The sequence below is a fragment of the Lycorma delicatula genome, chromosome 1, assembly GCF_047948215.1.
Source record: "Lycorma delicatula isolate Av1 chromosome 1, ASM4794821v1, whole genome shotgun sequence".
NCBI lineage: Eukaryota > Metazoa > Arthropoda > Insecta > Hemiptera > Fulgoridae > Lycorma > Lycorma delicatula.
Window position 1 is genome coordinate 201,103,909 of NC_134455.1, and position 21,824 is coordinate 201,125,732.

At 36.3% G+C, this 21,824-nt stretch overlaps 1 protein-coding gene across 6 annotated transcripts in view; it reads left to right on the plus strand.

Annotated features, from left to right (window-relative positions):
- Window positions 1-21,824, plus strand: part of LOC142327464 (uncharacterized) — a 154,896-nt gene that overhangs the window by 44,835 nt on the left and 88,237 nt on the right. For 5 of the 6 annotated variants that reach the window (XM_075370567.1, XM_075370585.1, XM_075370600.1 and 2 more), the window contains 2 exons: window positions 426-580; window positions 19,785-19,910. In XM_075370567.1, coding sequence (XP_075226682.1) covers window positions 426-580; window positions 19,785-19,910 — 281 coding nt within the window. The remainder of the gene's footprint in view (window positions 1-425; window positions 581-19,784; window positions 19,911-21,824) is intronic. The other variant, XM_075370578.1, reaches the window with a different exon arrangement.

Sequence of the window (21,824 nt, forward strand, 5' to 3'; positions counted from 1 at the left end):
TTTTACAATTATTAAAGTGTTCTGAAAACCTTTTAATGAAATATCTAGTTGATCTCGTTAACACAGTGGTCAAGACCATTGTGTTAATAAAATTTAATATTATATGAAATATAAACCACCAAAACACAATAATTAGATAAGTTAAAGTAACCATATTAATTTCCAAGAATCGATTTTTGTGGCATCTTGCATTTTCAGTTTGTATTGAATTCTATAATTACATTATACATTTTTTTTAAAGATTTTGTTAAGGTAATTTATTATTTTTTTGAATATTATTTTAAATTAAAATTCATTGCAATTTTTTTAAACTCTAGTTTTCATGGAGTATATTAAAGATCAGTAAATAAAACAAATGAAGAAAAGTAAATTGATATGGTGTTATAATATAATTTTTCTTTCTCAATGTAGTGTGTTTGTTTTAGGTCAAATTGTTACTGTACCACCACCATCACTAGCTGTACCCCCACCTCAGTTAATGCATCAACATCCCCCACCACAAGTACAGCTTCCTCCTCCTGGTATACACATACCTTCGCAACAAGGACCTCTGGTCCCACCATCATCAGCTGTTCAACAGGTGGGTATTTTGAAATAGTCACTATTTTTTTTAGATAATTTTATTTATCATACCAACATTTTCATTTATTGGATTTGGAGTTTGGTTCAGAATAGGGTATTTTTAATTTTCTGGTAGCTTCTTTATTATGATTTCTTACTGACTAAATATATGCCTACACTTTGTAAATAATTGTTCTGTAATTGTAAGCTTAGAAAAATAAATGTAGCAACCTACTGACAACAGTGGCAATGCCATTGGTTTTAATTTTTTGGTGTAGCTTGTTATTAGTACTTTTATTTATTTCTTACTTTGTTTCCTATATGTAGAAAATAATTATAGGTATAGGTCTTTATTTGTAAAAACACATTTAATAATTATAAGAGATATATATATTGGTTTAGTTTATACCAAGTTAATATATATATATATATATATATACTAAACCAAAAGTACAGTACTGTGTATGTGTGGCTAGCTACATAATAAAAATAATTTTTTAACTTTATATTTTTGACTATATATTTTTATATTCTGTAATTTTAGTGTTTGATTTGAGAAAAAAAAAGAAAAGTTTAACTGATAATGAGGAAAACACCAAGAGCGCTAGTAAAAAATAATAAGCATGAAGTAAAAAGCATTATTAAATTATATACTCATGTTGGTAAACGGTTTTTATACTTTTGTCGTAACAAAAGTTTGTACCTAAGACAAATTTACCTATGAACAAAACAGGTTTTTTTTTAAATAGCGACTTTTACTCTCATTCCATTTTGTGTCAAAGAGAAATCTGCATCAAGATTGGATTAAGGAATCGTTGAAATATTTAGTATGGATGTTTTCACCATATTTCTGTAATAAATAAAAAATTAGGATGTAAACACAAAAAAAGATGTAAAAATTTAAAAATGATGTGAGCTTCGTGTAAAATATCAAATTTAAATAAAACACAGACATAAAATTTTATAAGAATAAATGTTTAATAAACAAATAAAATAAACTTACTATGTTGGGATTTGCGAAACAATGTACTAGGACTATGTTGTTTATGCTTCTCTCGAGTTTTACAAAAAAAAAAATTACAATAGCTTAACACATCAAAAAATATTTCTAACAGCGATGGATAATACACATTACTTATAAAAATAAAGAAAAATGACAATAAACATATTTGACTCAGAAGTCCCATAACTATTCTACTTAAGTTTGTAGAACCGCTATTACAAAATTACTTGTATACATCAAAATTTAACAAAATATCTTATTAATACTTGATAGTAAGGAATTGGCCAATCCAAAATTAATTTTAATTATCATTTTAAACATAATTTGTCATTTTAACATGTTATAATTTCAAAAATAATATTTTTTAATGTTATAAAAAAAATCAACGGTTAAGAAATCTTCTGATAAACCCATGAATGTCTTTATGGATTGGTCTTTGATATCAAATATACCTCATACCTGTATTCCATACAAATCACAGTTTATGATTTCCTGATCAGTTTTTTTTTTTTTTTAAAAATACAACACTCATCTAACCATGACAAAGTCTCGCATATAACTAACGCTTTTCGATGGTGTCACAGGTCTAACCCCACCACTATTTCTTCGAATTGTCCAAGTCTGTGTAAGTATGTGTACTTACACAAACGTAGCACTGTATAGAAAATGTTTGCTCATTTTTCATGCATGATGTCATATTTTTTTAAATTCTATTTTAAGAAGGAATTTGATTGCTAATGAATCATGCTGCTATTAATTTAATTTTTACATTTAAAAAAAAATATCGTCCATCAACATTTTAAGAAATCCATATAACAAATAATTTACAATAAAATAAAATACAAATAAATTCACCAATTTAAATAAGCCAATTTAATCTAAATTTAAGTCAGAATTTATAATGGTTACAGATGTATATGTCAGTTTTTAATTTTCAACATTTCAGTAATCATTAGCATTAAAATACATTTTTGTTGGCTAAAATCTTAATCCTTTTATTGTAAACAAAATTTCACCTTATTTTTTTTAAGTTGCTTGACAAATGACCTCTTTGTCTTTAAACAGTGAACACTAATACATGACATCCTCTCTAGCAGAGGTATAGTTCAAGCCAACCCTCTTACTTTAAATTTGATACTTATAATTATTTTCAAAATTTATAATAAATTTATTTTATAACACATGAAACTGAATGCCCACTTCGCCCACCCATAATTATCCTCCTTAAGTTTTTTCAATAAGTTGTTCCAAACAATTCTACACTTTGTTTGTTAAACCAAGATTATTTTTGGACTCTTTAAGAGACAAAGGATCTTGCCTGTATTAAAAAGTACAATAAAAAATGTAAAATCGTGAGGAATCATTGAAACTTAAAAAGGTTTCTAGTCATTTACCAAAGACTTTACAAGAGCTTACAAGATTTACAAGATTTACAGAGCTTTATAAGAGATTTACAAGCACTGACCCTTTACTACACTAATTTTCACTACATTAATTTTGTTTTTAAATTTCTAGTGTATGTTTATATATATTTTTTTAAATTTCTGTTGTTGTTTTATTAGATTTTATATTTTTGTTTTTCGGGCAATGATAATGTAAAAACGTTTTTCGCCGCAAAAAAAAATCCTTTCGGCACACCGGAGGGCGGATGTGAGGTAGATTTCACCAGTGCTTAGTAGGGAATAAAATATATTTCCGCCTTAAATGTTAAGAAAAACTTCAAATTTACTCAATAAGACCATGGTTGCATGTGAAAAAAAGTTTCACATGTTTAGCATATGACAAGCCCAATTTCGGCACAATTTACAACTCCAGCACAATTTTGATCATCCCTTACCATAAGGGTTGGTCACATCAAAAATTGCTTCAGACAAAAGTTTTAGGTAATGTTTAGAGGACTTATGACCACTTTAATTCAGACAAAAGTTTTAGGTAATGTTTAGAGGACTTATGACCACTTTAAACCAATTCAATACTGTGCCTGTTAAGGGAGGTAGATTTTTTTTCTTCAGACTCCCATTTTTTCCACCCCCTGGGCCATTGGTGATGATATCAAAAATCTTTACTTAGATAAGTTAGGCCCTTACCTAAAGAATAGTAAGAACTCGAAAAGAATTTGATATTTTACTTAATAAGAAAGTTATAATGCTATTTTTTTTTTTTAAAAGCCCCCATTTCCACCCCCACGTTTTGATTTTTCCCATTAACAAACGTAGCCGACATTTTGGGTCGTTATATTTTATGTATCAACTTTAAAATGAATTACAACAGTAATCGTGTCCACAAGAAAGAGAAATATAAATATGAATATAAAAACCTTTGAACTGACAGTGGTTTTGAAATCTGGGTGATGTGAAATGCGAAGATATGTAAAAATTTTCCGGAAGTCGTCAAATCATGGTACCCATTATGAGGTAGCTTTCTTATGAAATCTACCTAAAAAAACTACATTAATAGTCAACCTCTATGCCATATGATGCTAAAAATTGACTGGAACAATCTTAAAATTGTCAATTATTTACAATATCGTAAGTTTACAGCAATAAGTAATAACAGAAGATCCATCTTCCCCCACAACTAAACTCCTCATTAGAAGTACTATTTAAAGAAATCATTAAAATTTTCTGCAGATTTGTTGAGATTATCTCCTTTTCCATTTTTCATTATATCGTTTCTAATTTGACACATTGGAAAAATTTGTACCCTTCATTCTGTCAGTTATATTTAAAATATTTTATATATTTTTGTCTTATGGAAAACGAGTAGTAATAATATAATTCTCCTACTTACTAAAAAAATTAACCTTTTTAATATTTACCTCCTCGTTAATATCTGAAAAATCAAACAAAAATGTTTAATTATTACTTTTAGTTTCACACTACCATCATACCTTCAATTTTTAAAAAAATTTATTTCATTGGGACCTATCACAGTAGTCAAGCTTGATCAGGATTTTTTTTACATTGGTGCAGGGGAAAGCTCTGACAGCCACTGTCTTCCATGCAGACGGTAGTGTCGGGCTTTTACTGACTAAAACCCCTACCCTGTAATACAGCATACCCTGATACCTGACATTCAACATTACTCAGGGACATATTGCAGTTGCCACAGGACCATCTCTTTGTCCAGGCTATCTCCTCCCTATTCCTATCTAGCAGCTACTTATTCCTTCTCCATTCTTTACTCTTCTTGCATCTTCTCTTGTAAGACTGCTCTGAATCAGATAGTACACAACCTCCATCCAATTTTGGTGCATAACATAAACCACATCACTGCCTCTAGGCTAGCACATTCCTCACCATTCAGCCTATCTGCCAGCCATCTCAGACTCACAAAAAGTATGTCCAACTGTATCTTCATCTCCAGTACCTACATTCAGCCAAGAGCCTCCTTCTCTGATCAAATAGGAAACTGTTGTATGTTCCATGTCTGTAAGCCACTAGGTCATTCAAAAGTCAGCATATGACAAGCCCCATCCATAACTTTGTTATGGAAGGAGCTTGTCATAACAAAGTTATGGATGGGGATGTTATGTTTACCTCTCCTTAACTTTGTTCTATCCAGCTCCTAATGTCAAGAATAAATGATTACATCCATTTACCAACAGTAGGTAGCTCGCTGCCATCTCCTAAGAAAGATCTCCCTTGCCACCAGCTTATTCAACTTTTCACTCCTCTTTGACCTTTCTAGGTTCATCGCAACCCTGTAGTGGAAGACACCCACCCACCTTGTGATGCTTCTGGTCGCCACACCATCTCCCCTGTTCCTAGCCCTGATGGGCTTTAATGGATCTTTCTAGGACCATCCCAGCCCCATAGGGGAAGACACCTGCCTTGTGATGCTTCTGGTTGCCGTACCACCCCCCTGTTCATAGCCCTAAACAGGAGCCTTTCTAGGATCATCTCGATTACCTCCCGAGGGGAGAAGATCCCGCCTCGTAGCGTGTCCGGTCGCTACACCACCCCCTCCATTCCTAGCCAGTAGTGGCTTTAACAGAGGCTTTCTAGGATCAGCAATATCATTGACAGATTACCTGCTATGTTGAACACAGCTTCTAAGGAAACATGTCATCTGAATTACTTGCATTTTTTGCACTGCCAACTGTCATCCTCTTCCTAAAAGCCACTCCCTTCCATTTCAACAGATACTTTGCCTTTTGTCACTACCTCCTCTATATCTCTTGTTGTCATAACCAGGGCTAGGTCATCTGCGTGCGATAGGCTCCACTTCCTCTGACCAGTCATGATTCAGCACTCGTATCATATGACAAATATCAAAATATAGAACACCTTGCTCCATACCAACAACCACCTCACCCTCTGCAGTTGCAAAAGTTTGCCTCCCTTTAAAGCATTCCTGCAGCAATCTTATCAAATAACAGCTAACTCCTCTAATTCTTCTATGATCATCTTCCAAAACACGCTATTAAATGCGTTAACATCTATGAGTATCACCACAGGCAATATCTGCTTGTTGCACTAGTGGTTGTACCCATTATGTTCATTAATTTCTTTATCACATCTATGGTGGACCTCTCTTCCCTAAATTTAAACTGTTGATCTGAGAATCCACCACTATAGTCAATTTCCTTTTTTTAATCTTCTAGGTAGCATCATTTCTAGCTAGTACTTTCCCAAGAACATTGATAAGACAAATCAGCCTATAACCTGAGAGATCATTTGCCCTTCTTCCTAAGAAGAAGGGTGAGTTTAGTAATATTAACCGAGCACACTTCCATTCTTCTGGAATCCATCCTTTTAACAAAATAGTGTTCATTATATCCAGTATCGTTAGTGACGCAACTTCATTGATCACCCTGACCATCGCCACTGGAATGCCATCCAGCCCTGGGGTCTTTTATTTTTGTTAACAATGAGTCTGAGAAATACCATTTACGTACCCCCCACACAAGTGGGGGAGTGTCTGACTCAGACGGGTTTGGCTAGTTGTTAGGAGCCTATGTGTACCTGCACCCTACGGACTAAAACTCCTCTCTCACCCCGGGCTCCTCACCCTTCCGGTAACAGCTTAAGCAAGCATTTCGTCTAGAATGGGGGGGTAATGTCCCCATACACACATGCATACACCACACATACATAATATGCTTAAGTCACTCAAAAACAAAATAATATTCTACATCAAACAATCCAGACAAATAGTTGAGCACCAAGACTAACCTAAACTGTCTGTTTAAAACATCATAAAACACAGTCAACAGAGTCACGCCAGTATACATGCCCAAAATGCAAAATTACTCACAACAAAAGAGAACACACCAAAATAAAACATAAAAGTTCAAGCATACCACAGTATATTTCAGTAAACAACATAAATATCATACATCAGAGTCACTCCAGTGAACAAAACATGCATGAAATACAAACTAACCAACAGCAAGATGAATGTCATAATAATATATATAATACAATTGAAGTCTGGCACATCATCAAAAATCAAAACACATATCATAATCATATCACAAAAGAAATCAAATAATACAAGTGCATACCTTACATAATTACCAAGTCACAAGCAAAAAACATCCAATAATATCACCCACCCATTCCTCTTCAAGCACAATTGAAAATACCTAATTCTGCCACGGCCACCATTCGGCACAAAGAGAGAGTGCCCCCGACCTCATCACTCCAAGTGACCCCTGCACGTTTGGAGGGCCCCCTATGCACTCAGATGAGAGCCTGTCCGCCCACACGCCCTCCAGTGCCGCGCTCTCTTTCAGGTCTCCTCATATGCGTGTAACTTCCTCATCACTGTTTTGACATAGTCTTCTATCGCCCTCCATTGTGCCTTGTGTGTGAGAATCTGTTGTATGTCCTCAGGACAAAACATGTGACCAGTGTTCAATCTATCCGGCATCTCATTCCTATCTTCTGCAAATCTCAGGCATGCAAAGAATACATGGAGGAGGTCTCCTCCTCATCGCATTCAGGGTAGGTGTCAACATGGTCAAGTTTGAACCTATATAGGTAGAATCTAAAGCCTCCATGACCCGCCAGGAACTGTGTCATCTCATACACCAGCAAGCCATGTCGATACCAATCCTTGACATTACCTATGAGCTAATGAATGAATTGATACCAATCGACATTATGAGCTAATGGGTCTATCTACCCTTCGTAGTCCGGTCCCACCACTCCTGCCACACACATCTATCATCTCATCTTGTATTCTTACTTCTTCTTCTTCTGCTTTTCAGCTGCAGGCAGCGGTCCCAGTTTCATGAGCCTGCAGCACTGTTATTTCCAGGTCTATAAGCAGGAGTCTGGCTAGGACCTCCACTATTTCTCTAGAGACTTTCCTATAGTCCAATGCCACCTGGAGGCAATAGTGCCTATGGACAGTCTCAAGTTTCCCTGTATATTTGGCATACTTTGGTACACCTGACCAGCTGGACACTGTACAATAGGGTCGAGTACACCACCCCAGTCACCCAGGTATTTAATCGCTGGCTGTGATACTACCTCGTTACCATCTATGATCATCCTCAATGTTGGTCTTCATTTAGCAGTAGTGACGGTGACCAGCTCTGTCTTTTCCAGTGCCAGGACAAGTCCAGCTTCAGCTTTTTAGCAGTGTCCCACCATGTGTCTGCTTTGACGACCAGTGCAAGATCATCAGCGTAGCCCAACAAAGTTACTGCTGGCGGGAAGGCAACACTGAAGACGTTGAGCACAGCTGACCCCTGCGGAACTCCTCTGTCAAGTTTCCTTTCAACTATCCCACCCTGCACCTCGCATATGAGCCTGCGTTTGGTGGGATAAGATTTGTCATCCAGCATAGATAACTTGGTACTACCAGCTCTTCCAAGGATCTTAGTATCAATTAATGCAGGATGGAATTAAAGGCATTCCTGACATCCAGGGTGGCAGTAATGCAGATCTTACCATCTTTTTCTCACATTACATCTCTAGCCACCCGCCAGACCCTCAATTGTGTCAAGGGCAGATCTCTTTTTTCTTTTTCCTGTTTAACCTCCGGTAACCGTTAAGATAATTCTTCAGAGGATGAATGAGGATGATATGTATGAGTGTAAATGAAGTGTAGTACTCAGTTCGACCATTCCTGAGATGTGTGGTTAATTGAAACCCAACCACCAAAGAACACCGGTATCCACGATCTAGTATTCAAATCCATGTAAAAATAACTGGCTTTACTAGGACTTGAACGCTGTAACTCTCGACTTCCAAATCAGCTGATTTGGGAAGACGCGTAAACCACTAGACCAACCTGGTGGGTGTCAAGGGCAGACCTACCCTATGAAAACCAAACTGGTTTACAGAGAGCCCACCCTGTGCTTACAGTGCTGCAGTTACCCTGATCTGAAGTATCTGCTCTAGTACTTTAGCCAGTGCATCAATCATGGCCAGCGGCTGGTATGATGAAGAAAGTGCCGGATCCTTTCCGGGCTTCAGTACCAATCCCAGCCACTGTCATTTTCATATGTTCAGGAAGACCCCCTCCCTTAAGCACGCATTACAGGTTTCAAGAAAAACCTTTGAGGCAGCCCAGGCCACTACCTTAACCATCATGTTCGGCAGGAGATCGGGGCCAGGAGCCTTAGTAGATGGTGCTCTTGTGATCACCTCCTTCAGTTCCTCGCTAGTAACTAACAGGGTCCTCAGAATCAGGCATGTCCTCGTCCACATTCTCATGAGGAAAAAACCCATTCACAATATTACTAATTTCTTGTGCAGTCACTGTGTGCAGTGCCTTAGGTCTGATGGCACTCCTCACCAATATGCCATACGGCTTCCCCATGGGTTGACTTCTATGTCCTGTATCAGTTGAGACCAACATCTCTTCTCTGACTGGACAATTAGCTTGCTTAATTCCTTTCTGCATACCTTGTGCTCTGCATATATGGCTCGTATTGAATGCAGATTTGCCTAGGTGTTCGCCTCCTGAGCCTGAGGCACTCATTCCTCTTAAGAGCTATTTCTTTCTTCCACCAATACGTAGGGGGATGTCTCCGTCTAATGTATTTGTGCAGGAGGATGGAACAGGCCTCTTCTAGTGCGCCTGCAGGACAAAGACGCCTTCTCCTCTGCAGTGATGTCTCTGTAGACCTCTCTCAGATTAAGTCCCTCTGTAATTACTGAAGGATCCAGTTCTCTTTTGTTCCAACCTGCAAATGTGGGTGAGTCATCTCCATCAGAGCCAGTATTCGTCAGTGTCATCAGGACAGCCTGGTGATCAGTAGCCAAATAACCATTCCAGACTCTCCAGTTATTAATTTCTGCTGCAACCTCTGGGGAGACAAAGGTAATATCTACACTGGAGCTTGTTGTGCCCCCTCCTAAAGGTATACTCTCCCCCAACATTGAGCACAGCCAGGTCAAGCACCGCATCCATGTCTCTCAGGACAGCTTCCTCTCTCATTTGTTTTAGTCAATCCTCAATCCATTGACCAGGCATTGAAGTCACCGGCCAGCAAGCTGAAATGTCCTGCTATATGATCATCAGTGTTTCCTTATATTCTTCTATGGAGATGTTGGGGGAGAGATAACAGGAGTAATAATACACTCCAGCGATTCTTGCCCTAACAAAGCCAACCCCACGTTGTATGTCCTGCATAGAGCATACTACACAGGTCCACAAGGCTGCCCTGCCATCCTCTGAATAATCCCGTGGGGTTGAGGTGAATACCATTAAGAAATTAAGGCGATTAAGGTGAGCATATCTTGCACCAGTGCACGGTGATTTGTATTAAGCTGAATCATTTTCATAATAACTGAATAGCTACGTAATACTACTGTTTGTTGCCCAGTTCTCCTTGGTGGCTGCTGTGCTTTTCACTCTAGAGCATTTAATGCTGCCTGTCCTGTGCCCCTCAGTATTCCAGGTATGGCAAATTGGAACACTGTTGCAATCCTCAGCATGATGTCCAGTTGTTCCACAGTTAAAGCACGCAGCCTTTCTTTCTGCACCCTTGCAATACCTTGAAATGTGTTCCACTTTGTGACACCTATAACATCACTGTGGCAGTTGTACAGTATCCACTCTACAGTGTACAAGGTCAATTTTGATCCGGCAGTTCTGTGCTATTGTTGTTACCATTGGAGCTGGTAATCGGCACATAACCACACCAGTGTCGCCGTAACCTGGCCTAATCGTTAATCTTACCTCTTCCAGGATCTCTTGTCCAACCACCATTGACAGGCCTTGACGAACCTCATCTGCCTGTATGTCATTTTCTAGGTCCCTGATCCTAAGACAGTCCTTGTCCTGGTGATAATATTCCCTTCCTTAATATTGGCTGCAATTGTGTATTTAAACATGCCAGTAGCGTTCATATTATCCTTAACCTTGATCTGTATATCATTGTTGCTGATTCTCCTTATAGAAAGTATCTCCGACACCTTGGACACTGCTATATCTTTCTTGATTGTCTTGAGAAGTTCTGCATAGGACCTACCTAGCCTGACCACACTGATTTAGGTTTTATGTTTAACACCCTCTGTGGTGTCACTTCCCCATGCTGTTGTATATTTTCCATCCGGTGTAACAATGTGGTTCTGACATGTCCTTCATACTCCAGCATTTTTCTTACACAGACCACGATGTCCTACCCATATTCCTCTGTCTGTACAGGACCCATACTGCCTCCATTGTTGTTCCTTATTTTATTAAAGACTTCAGCTGTGATCTGCACAGTATCAGCACCAGTGTCTGTGTCCACATATACAACATGATACTTACTTAAAATAGGGGCTACTATATCCCCTCTACCATCAGTTAAATGTGCCTCTAGTGTAGCCATTGTAACTTCCCCAGCTCTAGTGTTAGCTTTGCTAAGGAGCCAGGCCGCTTGTGGGTGCCTGGCTGCAAAGATCTCCATCGTCCTGCCCTCTGTGAGTGTGTGTGTATGTCCACCACTGCAACAGTGTCCAGAGTCCCCTCTCTATCTGGCGTCCCCATGGGGATGTTCTTAAAGGCTTTTTTGGGCCAGCTCTTTTTAATAAGCTTTGGTAACTCTGCTGCTGGTATCCCATTCTCCAGTGCATCCTGAATGGGACAGCCTGTATCTATTTGTGTTTGTGTGGTCATTGTGCAACTAGTTCTGGCGCTAGTCTTGTTAGCATCAGCCAGCTTTCTCAGATCCAGTACAGCGATGCTGAGGTCAGTTTCAAACTGATTTCGATGCTTTTCTTGACTTTTTTTCTCCATGTTCCTCCGAAGCTCTTTATCAAGCCACTTAAATCTTTGGGCAATTTGTTCTAATGCAACAGTTGCTACTTCTGCAGTGGTAGGAGATCCGCCTTGGGTCTTATGTTACCTTAACCGCCATTGATGTGTTGGCGGAGCAGCCCCTCCGGTTTCAGATAGGGTGTTGCTTTTGACATATTGATCTTAGCAGGTGAGGTCACAATATTAGTATTTTGCATCTGCCTTTTCTTTTGCATCTTTTCTATTATATCAGTGTTCTTCAGGTGTGAAAAGTGGTTTTATGACCTTGTATGTGACCGTGGATGCCTTGCACAATTTGCATGAGTTCGAAAAATTAAGTGTGAGAGGGGTGGTGCTGGTGAATAAATAGAATTTTCAGGGGCATACCTTATGGGGTCTAGTCTGGAACCCCACGGGTTATGGGCCCAGGGGCCCTGGCACGGAACTATAGGGAAATAAGTCTTTCCCTATATATTTGCCTGTGAGACAGAAAAAGTTTCTGAGTCCTGCAAAACGCAAATTTACTGCTCACTTCATAAAGAAAAATAGGGTGGGTGAGGAGTGGTCAGGAAAGTCAAGGAAGAAATATTGTGGGAGTGGGTGGGGGGACTTTGGGGGTCTGGCCTGGTACCCAACGGGTTGTGGGCCCAGGGGCCTGGCACAGATTTATAGGAGAACAATTATAAGCTTCTGTTTCGTTATTTTATTCCAAACTGTAAACTTTTTAAAAAAAACATCAAATTTAATAACAAAAAATTTTAATTTATATTTTATAAAAATTATTTTTTTTTTAAAACAAAAAATGTACTTACTATAGTTGGGATTTGCGAAATAATGAACTAGGACTATGCTGCATATGTTGTTCTCACAAATTTTACAAAAACTCATTACATGAAAAATATTACTAACAGCGATGAATGATGCATATTACTTATAAAAATAAAGAGAATTACAATAAACACATTTGACTCAAAAGTCTCATAGCTTGTCTGCTTAGGTTGGTTCGTAGAACCGCTATTGCATAACTACTTGTACGCATCAAAAATTAACAAAATATCTTACTAATACATATAATACTAAAGAATTGGTCAATCCAAGATTAGTTTTGATTATAAGTTTACACATAGTTTTGCCATTTTAACATGTTGCAATTTTAATGATAATATTTTTAAAGTTATTTTCTTTAAAAAATTAATCGACGAGTAAGAAATCTTCTAGTAGATCCAAGAATGTTTCTTATGGAGTGGCCTTTTATTTAAAATTCTCATACCTGTGTTCCTTATAATTCATGGTTTGTAAAATTTCATGATCAGTTTTTTTTAATATATACGCACTACACACAACTTGCCAAGATGAAATCATGCATATAACTGACACTTTCTGATGGTGCCACAGGTCTAACCCCACCACTATTTCTCCGAATTGTCCAAGTCTGTGTGAGTGTGTGTATTTACACAAACGTAATTCTCTTTATATAGAAAGCGTTAGTACATTTTTCCAGCATGATGTTATGTTTCTTAAAATTCTATTTTAAGAAAGAATTTAATAACAAATGAATCATGCTGCTATTAATTTAACTTTTACATTTTAACAAATATATTGTCGGCATATAAAAAATCCATATAACATAGGACTTGGGAAAAAATGTTTTACAAAATTTAAATTAACTGCTCGCTCCCAAAGAGGATTATACAGAGTGATTTTTTGTCCTGTTACCGAATTTTAATTGTAATTTAAGCAAGGGAAATTTAGGTGTAATAAAAAAATGTATTTTTTACTTTATAAGAGAGATTTAATAAAAAGCTATTACTTACATAATTGTTAAAGAATATGCTCAAAATGCCCACCCCTTGCGGTTATACACGCACGGATTCTTTTCAGCATATTAGCAGAAACCTTTTTAAGAGTTGCATTGGAAATATTCGTGATTAAGTCTAATATTGACTTAAGTTCATCAATAGTGTGAGGATAGTTTTTGAAGGCCTCGGACTTAATATAGCCCTACAAAAAGTAGTCAGGAGATGTGAGGTCTAGGGAACTTGGAGACCATAAGCCCTTGCTTATTATTTGATCATCAAAGAACTCTTGCAGAAAATCCATGGTTTCTCGAGATGTGTGGCATGTAGCGCCGTCTTGCTGAAACCAGCAATACCATTCTTGAGGTTCCAGGAGGGACACAAATTGGCGCACAATATTCCTGTATACTTCACCATTTACTTTCTGTTCGAAGAATATGGGTCCGACTACACAATGACGAGATATCGCACACCACATACCAATTTTTTCAGGATACAAAGATTTGTCTTGTAAACCGTTAGGAATTTCAACTGCCCAAATTCGACAGTTTTGACTGTTCACATAACCATCGAGATGGATCCAAGCTTCATCACTAAAGAACACTGTTTAAAAATTTGATTCCGTTATCATTTACGAGAAACCTAAACCAACGCCAATATTGCAATCGCTTGTTTAAATCTGGAGCCTGAAGCTCTTGGACTAATCGTGCGCAATATGGATACAATTAAAAATTTTTAGCAGCTTTCTGAACACTCGAATATGACAAACCAACTTGCGTGGAAAGTTTTCATAAACTTTTCTGTGGAGAATTGAGCAATCTTGTTTTCACATTCTGTAAAAAAATCATCATCTGTCAAGTGAGTTGGTCGATCACTACGTTTTCTGTCGCAAACACTACCTGTCTCTCGAAATCGGTTTGCTACCCTAGAAATTGACATTTTTTCTGGTGGAGGAACACCAAAAAATTTAATTTGAAATGATTCTTTTATACTTGCATACGATTTTGTAGCAAAATATTGTCCAAGAATGAAAACTCATTGTTCTATGGTAAAAGACCTTCTGTTCGTAACACGACTTGAAATGGCACAGAAGTTTACACAGCTCAAGGAGAATCAACTCACACTGCCGTATTTATACCGGTTGAGTAGCGCTTCCAACTTCGTGTCACAAAACAAAATTTCCCTTTCTTAGAAAAAAATTATCAGACATTAACAATTGGGTAACAGGACTAAAAAATCACCCTGTACAAGTGGGATAGACGTATAAAATTTAACAGTCACCAGTTTAGTAAAATAAAATAATTTAATTTGGTAAGGTTGTTTTCAACTATGAAATGTACTATAAATTATACTAGGACTACTCTTTAAGTAGTTAATAATTATTTAATAAATATTTAACGTTTGTTAATTTGATAAAAATAACAAATAAAACATAATAAACTAGATTAGTATGTCAGTGTTCAGTTATAAATATAAAATATATTAAATTTATAATAGCACTGAGCTATGTTACTAACTAAGACTGACCATGTTACACTTTACAACCGACTATGTTACTCTTTTATAAAGTTAATCTTTTATTAAGTTACTCTTTTATTAAGTTAATCTTTGCACTCCTAATATTTATCACTATAAATTTCACTTACTTACACCCTAAGAATTAATTTATTTCACTTAAATAATTTAAAAATGACTAAAAAGAGCTGTAAATGTATATCTCAAGTGGACCGAGCTACTATGTTAGTAACTAAAGTACACCAAAACTGTCGGTGCATATTACTTAACGTAATAACTTTGTTTTTTCCACTTATCTCTATGCATATTTTCACTAAGAAAATACTTCTTATATGTATTCTATACTAAAATACTATCACTTTAAATTCTATTAACCGAATTAAACTAGTTTAATGCACCAACCATGTTCACTACTAATGTTACACTACGTGTCTGCCCACCTCGTTTACTAAAAACTTAATAACTATTAACAGTCTTGAACTCCGCACTTTTATGACTGTTTATTGGACATGTTTACACAATTTAATGTACAATTCACAACAATTAACTCAGGATAACAACTTCTAGAGCTATAAACCGTGAGTAGTGGCAAAATGGTGGCCATCCATCACTAAATCTTGACCTGTACTTTCCACGGGGTCTTGTCAAACCTTAATTTTACAATTACATATAGCACTTCCTGCATTGCTAACTTAGGTATATTGTCTGCAGCTACGTCTTTCCAACTAACAACATTATCACGCAGAAAGAGAACCTCAATTTCTTCGGTCAACTGTATGTTGAGTACAGGTAGCGCTCTTCCAAATCTTCCCATCATTTTCTTGTACCCAATCCCCCACGGATTCTCATCTAGTAGTTTACAAACTTCCCTCCACTTCTCTCTTTTCGAATTGAGGATTGCCATCTTCAACAATTTGCAGCTAGTCTGTAACCAAGATAATGTCTCTTCCAATGAGGTACTACTTCCTTATCATTGCTGTCTTTGAAGAGCTCTTCTTGCTCTCTTACAGCCAATTTTCAGATCATCAGTCTCTCTTGACCACCAGTATACTGACCTCCTTCCTTCAGTGCCATTCTTTCAATTCAGCACTTCCTTACATAATTCCATTTTCTTTCTGAAAGCCTCTTTAATCCCTTAAGGCCGGTTCCTTTGAAGCTCCAGGTGTTATGAACCTCCTGTTGCCAGCCTTGCATATCAACCTCAATGCATCTGTGGTCACTAAGCGTCTCTTCCTTCATTTCTTTTAAACTAGAAATTCTCTCGACCATATCTTCTGAGACGAAGGTAAGATCCAATACTCTCCTCTCCAAATGTAACAGCATTCCTACTATTTAAGAAGATTAATCCCAATGATGCCACTGCCTCTGCCAAGATTAGTCCCCTCCTGTCAGAAATCTGGCCTCCGCAATCAGAGCATTTTGCAATAAAATCCCTCAAAATCAAAACACACCTCTTCTCTTTCTTCGTATTAATTGCATCATCTCACCCACTATATAAATGAATTCTTCCAAAGGAATATTGGGTGAGATGTAACAGCTAAACACTGTTGTAGCTATCGCCATTTAATCGTATCTGACACCATTTCCAAATTCACTTACAGTAAAGTGGTTATAGACACCCTCCTCCCTACTACACAAGTAGGGTTACAATCAGTCATCCACTTATCGTCCTATATCAACTTATGATTTGGTTTACTCACCAGTCCAAAGTTTCCCCCAACTTTCCTTGTTGTATCCCACAGTAAGTCATTCAGCATTCTACTCCTATTCACATTAGATAGAAGAAATTTCATTTCCCATTCTTGCTACATACAGGGCTGCCCTTTCTGTGGCCATCCTTGCCACATTCGAAACATCTAATTTGCTCTTTGCATTGACCCCTAAATTGACTATCCTTAACGCAGTTAAAGCATGCCTTTGATCTATCAGGTCCCATACACCTAGCTGCAATATGTCCTGGCCACCAACGTCTTAGCACCTAACCACTTCAATATTTTTATCACTATTCTGTATGTTACCTTTCTTTTTTCAGTTTTTTAGCCTCCAGTAATTATCTTTCAGATAATACTTTAGAGGATGAATGAGGATGATATGTATAAGTGTAAATGAAGTGTAGTCTTGTACAGTCTCAGTTCAACCATTCCTGAGGTGTGTGATTAATTGAAACCCAACCACCAAAGAACACTGGTATCCATGATCTAGCATACAAATCTGTGTGTAAAAATAACTCTCTTTACTAGGACTTGAACGCTTGAACTCTCGACTTCTAAATCAGCTGATTTGAGAAGAAGCGTTCACTACTAGACCAAGCCGATGGGTTTCTGCATGCTACCTAGCCAATTTTAACTCTACCCTTCTTTAACAGTATCTCGGAGTACTTGAACAAGAATATTAATTACCTCATATTACACTTTTATCTGCTAAATATTCTATTTCAGTTTCCCTACTGTTCTCCTCAGTTACATTAGCAATAAAAGAATTATAAAATATGTTAACTTTATGGAAAGTTTAAAGGACACTCACTTTGGTAACTGGAAATCAGAAATTTTATATATTACTTCCTTATTTTTTATATAAAATATTTTATATTTATTACTTCATTACATCATTTTTTGTAGGTTTACTTGTTTTGTCTGTATATTATTGTTTTCTTCTAAACTTTTTGCTTGAGCATCACTATCTACCAATACAACATCACTTGGTTACCTTACCCCTTACTGTCATGTTTTTGTGTATGTATCTACAACTTCTAATATCTCTGCTTTATCTAGCTGCCTGGCTGATAAAACATGTCTAAAATCAGCTGCTGTTAGAGGACAAAACTTTTTCTTCAAGACTGAATAATAATCAAGAAAATCCCATTCGGTAGAAATTTGTCCCTGTTCCAGTTTTTCATAGTATTGTATGTACAAGCATCTGCCAGTAATTTAGAGATTGGTCCAGTTGAAAACCATTTCAAGGTTTTCAAAGATTGAAAACCTTTCAGTGGTTGAAAACAGTGACAAATATTTCAAAATTTAATTGCTAGATGTGCTGGGCACCGAACAATGCATTTAATTTTTTCATCATTAATTAGAGTTATTATGGCATCTGACACATGAAGACATGTCTTAGTAAGTAAGAAGTTATATATTGGTATGCATATACCAGCAGTCATCTATTGGTAATGATATGCCACAAAATTCTAGAAGATTTGCCATTTTTCCAATTGTAGATGGCTTTATTTTATCACTATCATATATAATTGAAAATAGAGGAACTATAATATTTTCTTTGCTCTGATTCAGTTTTACCTTTACATGGATTATTTTTACAAAGAGAGTCTTAACAGGCAAAAGATCATAAAAAACTGATATATAATCATTAAATGCATTTCTTAACTTCTATTTAGTTGTATCTTTCTCATTTACTATGGGCAATTCACCTTTTGTTTTTATAATGAAATTATATGTGTTTTAAATCGGTTTAACCTGCCATCACTACATTTAAAATCCTAATTTCTTATTCAAGCACTTAATTCAATTAAACAATGATTATATTATATATATTTTTTAGGTTTTATGAAAGTAAAAGTGTTTTTCTTTAAAAATTTTTCTTTTTGGGATTATTGATTGAATAAACCCAGGTTGAACTTTATATTTTATCATCTTCTTATGATGTAAGTGCACACTAAGAAAAGTTTTTTTAATTTCCAAATTTAAAGGGTTAAAGTAGAGTACCATTTTATTTATTTTTTTAACTTCTTGTTAGCAAATGAAGATATCTACTTGATTTTTACTGTGTTTAATCTTCATGTGAATATCTAAAATCCAATTTCTAGATTTTTTGAAATTCGAGCTAGAAAAAGATGAAAAGTGTGAAAAATTTTGAACAATGATTGCAAATTTTCTCCCTTTCTGACTGTAGTAAATGAGGTATTCATTCAATTTGGGATTGCAAATACTCTTCAGATAAATATCTAAAAACCATTTTTGGGTTTTTTAAGGGGTGCGACAGTGTATCGCACAATAGCTCAACCAACACAGCCACTGCCACTGTTACTGTACATGTAACACATCTGGTTGCACCTGCCTCTGGTTACTTGACTAAAAAACATAAAAAGAATATTTTAATTAAAAAAAAAATGAAAAACTAATGTGGGAGGTGAGCATATTTAATATATGAAGAAATTATAATACTATGATAGTTTTTATAAATTGAACAGGATTTAATTTTTATTTATCATTATTATTCTCATTAAACATGAGTTTAACACAGGGAGGTTCAGGCTAGATGGGAAGGGAAGCAAAGTGAGCTCTGACAGGCTTAGTGTATATTCAGCTTATACATTCATGTATATATGTGTGTTGTGCATGCTCGCTTGTATGTGTGTACGTGTATTTCTTATTGCTTATTTAACTTTTTTTTGTGACAATAAAAATAAACCTTAGCATAAAGTATAATCTAAATTTTATTTATAGCTATGGCTTATTTTTTGTTACTCTGATTAATATATAATTCTATGTGATGTTTTACACACATCTTGGGTTTTCTTTGATGAGAATAACATCTCTGCCTCTGTCCACGGCAAGCAAAATCTGTTCTTTATATATTTATAGCAATCTTTTTCAGCTTTTTGTCAAAAACTTTACAAAACTATTTTATTTATATAATATTAAGCAATAATAATAACCTTGCTGATTGTTTTAAGTTTTTGTTTTACCTGATATTTTTATTTTAAGCAGCAGCAGCAGCATTCACAACAGTCCCAGCATCAGTTACTTGTTCAGCAGCAGCCTCCTTCTCAACAGCAGCCCCATGTGGCAACATCCCAGGCTGCAGCTATTCAGATGCAGATACAGCAGCAGGTCAGTTTTACTTTTAAAAGAAATCAAAGATGACATTAATGATATCATTGCTTAATACTTATCTGAAAGGATAAAGAAATATTGAAAAAGATAAAAGTAGTTAGTATAAAAACTACTAAAATTTTAAAAAGATCATTTAAATAAAACATTTCAAAAAAATAGTTAATGTTATGTGAATTTTACTGATTATTATTTATTATTTGATAAGGTTATATTTTTGAAAGTTTTACACTCTATCTATAGTGAGAGTTTGGCAAAAATATCAAGTTTGAACAGACATAAAGGACTTTTGTTTTGCAGTAAAAAAAAAAATGAATTTATATATTTGCCTTTTTAGTAAATTTTTTAAGAATAATTACGAATATGCAGAAAATATAAATAGGTACTGTTTTAGAAACAGTTGAATACAAACATATATAAAGGACGTATTTATACATCATTAAAATTCTATTATCATATTATTGAAATGTAATACATCTATTAGGATGGTTTATTGTTGTAATCCATGACTGCATCAAAACTAACCTCGAAAATTTAATAAATTTAAATAACTTGAGTACTGTTAAACAACTGGATTTTACACAACAGAAAAGATATAATTATTAGAAAATAATTTATGATCAGTCATTTCTCACTTTTACAAAAATACAGTGGCAAACAGATTAATCCGAACCCAGTGTTTTTACTCAAATTTAATAGTTTTTGATTATCTCATTAATCCTCTTTGGCATTGATTGCACTAAGGTAGAACAATGATTTTTTATTTCTTCATCTCAAAACCAAACCTGTATCACTTAAGTAAGGTAAGTTTCTGTGCTACTATTCATTTTCCCAAGTCTTCTTTTTTGTATGGCCCATAAATTTTCAATGGGATTCAGGTCAGGGGAGTTCCCTGTCCGCAAGAACACTCAAATGTTTTGGTTTTTGAAGAACTTTTGCTTTCTTTGATGTGTGACATAGTGCAAGGTCCTGTTGAAAAATGAGTTCTGGGTTTTTCCGCATAAGTAGGACTATTTTTATTTGGCATATGTTAATGTGTTGATCTGATTTCATCATCCCATCCACAGGCATAAGTGCCCCTGGCCCTTCAAGTGTAAAACATCTTTTTGGCTGGGTTTTGGGAAGTTGTTGCAGGTGTGCTGGTGTACTAGTCTTCTCATCTGCTGACTTACGAATGTAGGCTGCTCTCTCCCCTTGCACAAAAAAAATGAGTCTCGTCTGAAAAAATAACATTTTTCCACATCTCAATAGTCCATTCTCTCCCCCAATCGGTATATCACACAGTTTCTCTCCAGGCATGGTGCCTTTCGGGCGAGTTTTGGCTAGGTTTTGTTTGGTGGATTTGAGTCAATGCCTGGATTGTGGGACAGATGATACAGTGGATCACGTCCTCTAGGTCTGTCCTGGATATGAGGTCAAACATTCACAAGCTGGTAGGAACTTGAGAGAATACATTCCTTTCTGGATCTTTGTATTAACTGGATGATCCGCAAGGAGTGGTCTGTAGTGGCTGGTTTCCTTGGCGCCCTTGTGGTGTGTAAGTCTGCAGAGGGAGTTTAACCAAGGTACTCGATCATTGTAGGATCCCGGGTGGCTAGGGTTCCAGCTTAGGCATTGGATTGGTTGAAGACAGGCGTATTGGCATCGTGCCACGGTTATGTTGGTATTGCTTGTGATTCACTTTGGGACTTCCGCTGGTTGGGGTGACCGTGCCGCAGAGGTATGTTAACCTGTGCAACTGGGGGTGTGGCTTCCCTCTGCCGGTGGCGGTCCTGATCGTGACTTGGTAATGCCTTGTGAGACACTGTGATGGGACCAGGTGGGGGTGCGGTGTTTGTTCCCAGCTCCTACGTGGACTGGAATGAGGTTGCGTTCCCTTTGTTAGATGACCTAAACTGGTCGACTTATTTGGGT